This window comes from Octopus sinensis, linkage group LG30, assembly GCF_006345805.1.
Source record: "Octopus sinensis linkage group LG30, ASM634580v1, whole genome shotgun sequence".
NCBI lineage: Eukaryota > Metazoa > Mollusca > Cephalopoda > Octopoda > Octopodidae > Octopus > Octopus sinensis.
The window spans coordinates 537,633-545,132 of NC_043026.1; the positions used below are offsets into that span (position 1 = coordinate 537,633).

Genomic DNA, 7,500 nt, shown 5'->3' on the forward strand with positions numbered 1-7,500 from the left:
AAAATAAACAAGCTTTTGACGGTTTTATAGATGTTTCAAAATTATGATGCTAAGATGCTAGGTGTTTCCATTATTTTGTCCATCCCCTGTATATCTTTTATCTTTTACTCGTTTTATGTGTAATTTGACTGCGGCCATGCTAGGGCACCGCCTTGAAGGGTTTTTTAGTCGAACAAATGGATCACAAGACTTAGTTTTTTAAAGCCTAGTACATATTTTATCTGTCTATTTTTACGAACTGTTAAGATACAGGGACATAAACACACCAACATCGGTTGTCAAGACATGCATAAAAAGATACACACAATACATATATGCATACATACATGCATGCATACATGCAGGCATACATTTATACATATATATACACGACAGGCTTCTTTCAGTTTCCATCTACCATATCCACTCACAAGGCTTTGGTCGACCCAAGCTTATATTAGAAGACACTTGTCCAAAGTGCTACGCAGTGGGACTGAACCCAAAGCAATGTGGTTTGGAAGCAAGCTTCTTACCACACACCTACGTATGCGCCTATTATAGGCAGGATTTATTACTGAGTGATGGTAATATATTTTTTACGAATTCTAGAAATAAATTTGCGTTTTCTTAAATGGTTATCTCTATAACTTCACAGTAAGGTTGTTTGGCTTACTCATTGTTTCTTTGTTTTTCAAAAAGTTCTCACAACTATTTATTTATATACATGTATCTTTAGATACAAGTCATTAGACGGCGCGTGTGCGCATCTATCTGTCTGTCTGTCTATGCATATATATATATGTATACACAGATATGACACAAATAAATAGACACACTTATAATCATTAAAATTTATCTAAATCTGAAATTATACATTCAAAATATTTATTAATTGTTATAATGTGAGTGTTTAATATTTAGTAGACATGCCCGATGTATTTTCCAATGCAAGGACACTATTAGGAATGTTACTGATCAGATAAATATTCTCTTGCGGAATATCTTGCCAAGTTTCATGCAGTAATCTCAAAACTCATGACTTTGAAGATGCTTCCTTGTGCTTTTTATGAAGTGTCCTGTCCATTATGTCCCAGAGGTGTTCAATAGGGTTCATATCTGATGACTGGCTTGCCCATGGAAGCTTTTTAATGCCATTCTCATCCAACAAATCTTGGGTCATTTTAGCCGTGTGACAAGGAGCTCAATCTTCCATAAATAAAGGGTCTTTAATCATTTCACCTTTGGAGAAGACTGGAAGGAGTCCTTTCTGAAATATGAACACATATGTATCTGAGTTTATGTTTTCCCCACACTCTACCAGCTCTAATCAACCATTGTTCCACATTGCTCCCCAGGCCATCACAGAATAGCCGTCGTGTTTCATTGTTGGCTGCAATCTTTTCATATTAAGTTCTGCTTCGCAGAGTCTCCAGACTCACACTCGAACACTGTCAGGAAATACAGAGAATATGACAGTGCCCCAAAATGCTAGTGGCCTCTTCACCATCTCACTGGCTGAATCTTTTCTCCGCTTGATGTTGGCTGGTCGAAGAAATGGCTTCCTTCTTGCTGTTCTGCTATAGTAACCAAGTTTGTGAAGATACCTGACTGCTGTTCTGGGACTGACATCAACTTGTTCTGCTATGTCAGAGGCCTTGCAACGAGGATTATCCTCTACACTTCTCTTAACAAAGAGAAGGATCCTGTCAGAGGGCCCTGGTTGATCTGGACGAGGTGATGTGGACTTATTCCTCTCTCTGGTGAATTTCACAATCACTCTATTAACTGAAGAAAGCGGGATCCCAAGGTTTCCTACGATTTTACGCTCACTATGTCCATCTTCAGAATGACCCACAATACGGTTTCTTTCAGACAATTCCAACGCTTCTTTTGTACATGCCATGATTAAACAGTCACATACAGAACCGGAAACAAAAAATGTGAATTAATAAAAGATATAAATCTTTGCAAGTTAGAATATAAAACGATGCTTTATGGGGTGTCTATTTACTGCTGACATGTATGTATGTATGTATGTATGTATGTATGTATGTATGTATGTATGTATGTATTATGTATGTATGTATGTATGTATGTATGCATGTATGTATGTATGAATGTATGTATGTTTGTATGTATGTATGTATGTATGTATGTATGTATGTATGTATGTATGTATGTATGTATGCATGCATGCATGCATGCATGCATGTATGTATGTATGTATATATACAGTATATATGTATATATGCATGCATATATATACATGCATATATACATGCATACATACATACGTACATATGTGAATTTGTCTATGCTAACTACATCCCAAAGATGGAGCTTTGTATCTTTTTTGGAAACCGGCTCTTTCCTCAGTGGAAGATATATAATAATTAAAAATAGAAGACACATACAAACATACATACATACATCTATATAGGTGTGTGTATATATATATAATCACACATACACTCATATTGATAATCGTCTGATCATCATATAAAGCAGCTCTTTATAACATAAACATGTCGGCCTTTTAGACGTAGATATTTATTAAATATCTCAACACGGCAACTGGGTGGTCTGAAATAAACTTGTATGCAGTCTTTTTTTTTATATAAATTAGTTGTACGAACTATAATACAATTGCTATAAGTCGTATCAATAACATATTAACATCTTGGAATAGTATTTGATGCTTTTATCGTGATTTATTTATACCTCCTCTTTGGTATTTCATAACACCTGTTGATGGAAGCCTTTTTTAGTGGTTAGTTTTCCTATTACAGCTTTACTGCATATCTCTCTTTTCCCAGGAGAATGTATATTCTTTATATCCATTACAAAATCCAGATATATGTCTGCACTTGTGTTTTGTGTATGCGCATGCGTATGTGATAATATGGTTATGTATATATGTATGTATGTATGTATGTATGTATGTATGTATGTATGTATGTATGTATGTATGTATGTATGTATCTCTCTCTGCTTGTATATGTATGTATATACGTCTGCATGTATATATGAATATATTCATGTTTCTTCAGGATTTGAATTCTGTTGCAGAATTCAAGCCACTCACTAAGTGGCAAGACACTTTTGTTTAAATTAAGTTAGCTCATGTGCTTATCTATCTATCTATCTATCTATCTATCTATCTATCTATCTATCTATCTATCTATCTATCTATCTATCTATCTATCTATCTATCTATCTATCTATCTATCCGTCTGGATGCTGCCATGTGTGGGACGATCCGCCTGTCGGCTGAGTTTATCGTGAAAATTGCTCCGCCCCCTCAATCGGGAAGGCAAGTCAGTTTTCATCGTACAGGTGGCCATGGTGAAAGAATGTGTGTGGTGGACTCGAGCCAAAGGATTAGAGACAAACACTTACCTCTCTGGATAATCGCTCATCAACTTTTTCAAGTACCACTTGAAAAGGAAGGTGAGAATGGAGAGGCAGGTTTTGTCTCGTGAAAGTTTCAAAAAAAGGTGGGTGAATGTAGCAAAGACGCATGATCCTGTAAATCGTAAAAGAGAGAGAGAGAGAGCACTTTGCTCTCATGTGTTTATTTCCTTCCTGCCTGAGGTTACCGTTGTCTTTTCTGTAGGCTTTTCTTTCCACGGATGAACCTAATCTTGTTTCTTTCTGTGATACACGATCCCTTTTGATCGCCTTTTTTTACGATCCCTTTTGATCGGAATTTTACATTTGTTTCCTTTTTTTCTCTTTTTCTTTTTTTTTATCTTCGAAAAGAAAAGCTCTACATTTGTATTTGTTCCCGCTGTGTTCAGCCCTGTGTGGCCAATAGTATGTATGTATGTATGTATGTATGTATGTATGTATGTATGTATGTATGTATGTTTGTTTGCATGTATGTATGTATGTATGTATGTATGTATGTATGTATGTATGTATGTATGTATGTATGTCTCTGTCTGTCTGTTTCTCTCTCTGTATATGCATATATATAGCCGCAAGCGTGGCTGTGTGGTAATAAGCTTGCTTCCCAACCACATGATTTAGGCTTCATTCCCTCTGTGTGACATCTTGCGTGTGTTTTTCTATAGCCTCGAGTCAACCAAATCCTTGTGAGTGGATTTCGCGGCCGGAAACAGAAAGAAGCCCGTCGTACTAAAGGAATTTGAGCCAAACTGTTTGATCCACACACACACATATATGTATATATATAATTATTCATATATATATATATATATATATATATATAATTATTCATATATATATATACTTACACACACACACTCACACACACTCACAGTCACACACACACACACACACACACACACACACACACATATATATATATATATCTGTGTGTGTCCTGTCTCTTTGTGTCTGTATTTGTTCCTCACCACCACTTGACAACTGGTGTTGGTGTGCTTAGGTCCCCGTAACTAGCGGTTGGGCATAAGAAACCGATAGAATAGGTACGAGGCCTAACAAAAAAATACGTACTGAGATCTATTCATTCGACTAAAAAATTTTGAAGGCGATGCTGCAGTATGACCTCAGTCCATTGAGAGAAACAAGTAAACGATATACATATATACTTGTATTTATGTTGAAGTTGAAGCTTCAAACACTTGACTCTGAGAATGAAGAAAGCGTAAAACAAAAAAAAATTAGATATAGCACCCGATGTCCCTGAGGTGGGTTTCTTTTTCATATCTATGCGGTTGTTAAGGCGGCGAGCAGGCAGAAATGTTTAGCGGTATTTCATCTGCCGCTACGTTCTGAGTTCAAATTCCGCCGTGTTCGACTTTGCCTTTCATCTATTTTGGGTCGATTAAAGAAGTACCAGTTACGCACTGGGGTCGATATAATCGACTTAATCCGTTTGTCTGTCCTTGTTTGTTCTCTCTGTGTTCAGCCCCTTGTGGGTAGTAAAGAAATTGGTATTTCGTCTGCCGTTACGTTCTGAGTTCAAATTCCGCCGAGATCAACTTTGCTATTCATCATTTGGGGATTAATAAGTTAAGTACCAGTTGCGTAATGAGGTCGATCTAACCGACTGGCTATCTCCTCCAAAATTTAGAAGTAGAAGGCGGCGGCGTGTTGATAGAAACGTTAGCACGCCGGGCGAAATGCTTAGCGGTATTTCGTCTGATGTTACGTTCTGAGTTCAAATTCAGCCAAGGTATACTTTGCCTTTCATCCTTTCTGGAGTCGATAAATTAAATACTAGTTGCTTACTGAGGTCGATCTAATCGACTGGCCCTCTTCCCCAAATTTTCGAGTATTGTGCCTAGAATAAAAAAAAGCAACGTGTTGGCAGAATCGTTAGCACGCCGGGCAAATGCTTAGCGGTATTTCGACGGTCTTTACGTTCAGAGTTCAAATTCCGCCGAGGTCGAGTTTGCCTTTCATCCGTTCGGGGGTTATAAATTAAGTACCAGTTGCGTACTATGGTCGATTTAATCGACTGGCCCCTCCCCTAAAACTTCGGGTCTTGTGCCTAGAGTAGAAAATAATATCTGTACGGTTGTTAGTATAAATATTGACAATATGTTCTACTTGCCACAGCCTGACTCGGTCTTCAGGAATCCTACTTCACACAAATATGTCAACTCTGGGTTGCCCTCAGATACGGCAGGTCCATAACTGGATTGTCCAACCACAATTCGGAATTGAGTATTTGTTAAAGCAACGACTGTACGATTAACAGTCTTCCATAGTTCTGCTGTACCATTTACTCTTTCAACTGTATTCCTGGAAATACATACATATATTTACATACATTTGCATAAATGCATACATACATACATACATACATACATACATACATACATACATACATACATACATACATACATACATACATACATACATATGTATACGAGTTATAACCTCAGCGTCTGCTTTATAAAGCCCGTCCACGAGTATCGGTTATCCGATACTCTCATCGAACGAAAATGTATCGCTTCACTATTGATATATCTGAAAATTCATAAATATCCGGTGAGTTTATATAAACAGTAACATTATATACTATCCCAGCAATAGACTCCTCGTAAAGCGGCGATGAAACAGTTATAGAATTCAAGTTCTATATTTGAGAGATGAGGAATTATGTACATTATTTACATTTGATGGATATTTGTACTCATCTTGTTTGTTACTGGAAGAATCGTTGGCACGCCGGGCGAAATGCTTAGCAGTATTTCGTCTGCCGTTACATTCTGGGTTCAAATTCCACCGAGGTTAACTTTGCCTTTCATCCTTTCGGGGTCGATTAAATAAGCACCAGTTACGCACTAGGATCGATGTAATCGACTTAATCCCTTTGTCTGTCCTTGTTTGTACCTTCTATATTGGGCAATGAAGAAATGAATATATGTCACCGGCATTATTGAGGTAAGGAAAAATTATCAACGACACCACTAATTTGCAATTAGTTTAACTATTTTTATTTTTATTTTTATTTTTTAAATTAAAACTTTTATTTCAATTCAATAATAATAATAATCATAATTCAATCACAAAAATGAAAAAAAATTGAAATAATATTTAGAAATTTACTAAATTTATTATTCAATTTTCAATAAGGTAAAATCTTAAATTATTAATTGACACATTATTAATTAGCATAATAGCTTACCCTGGAAAAAACATGGATTACATGGAAAAATGCGAGCAAGACAAATAATATTCTTAAGATTACAAATCTGGAAAAGTAAAGGACAAGTTATTACACGTGGAAAAGTTCAGGACAAGTTATTACATCTGGTAAAGTACAGAACAAGAAAATTTTTACTTCAAATATTGCAGCTAAGGATAAAATTTGAATATTAAAAATTATTTCATTTTAATTTACAAAGTAACATTATAATTAAAAAGGCAGCATCATTTAAAAAAAATATTGCCGCACTACAATACTTTGAAAATGAGTCAGAAGTACCAATATCGCTAAAGTTTTATGCAAAGCAGAATAGTATATATGGTAGACAAATTAATTATGTAAAAAAAGGCATCGAGTCAACTCTAAAAATGTGAAGACTTGGCAATAACTTAGGCAATAACTCAAGCAAATTCTACTGTGCATTTGTTGTTATAGGTGGGTTTTATTGTAATATATAACTAAGATTTGTATTATTCTATTTATTGTACTAAATGATTATGTACTACTATTTCTTATAACCTATTTTCATATCTCTAATTATTAATTAATAATTTAAAAAATGAATTCTTTTATGTGCAAAAAATATATTTTGAGTTATTTAAAAAAAAATTTAATAGAAGTAACAAGTAATAACAAATAGGAATAATAACTTGTCCTGTACTTTTCCAGGTTTATAATCTTAAGAACATTATTTTTCTAGCTCGCATTTTTCCATGTAATACACACACACACACACACACACACACTAACACACACATATATGTATATATATGCATAAGAGATTTTTTTGGGATTTGAAAACAAATTCTCTACATTTCAAATCCCAAAACAAATTCTCCTATATTTATCCTGCGTGGGTATACACTTCTTCGCTC

At 35.3% G+C, this 7,500-nt stretch overlaps 1 protein-coding gene across 1 annotated transcript in view; it reads right to left on the minus strand.

The window, feature by feature from the left end:
- Positions 1–7,500, minus strand: part of LOC118768483 — a 30,730-nt gene that overhangs the window by 15,190 nt on the left and 8,040 nt on the right. Inside the window, exon 4 of the mRNA XM_036515100.1 lies at positions 5,525–5,715. Coding sequence (XP_036370993.1) covers positions 5,525–5,715 — 191 coding nt within the window. The remainder of the gene's footprint in view (positions 1–5,524; positions 5,716–7,500) is intronic.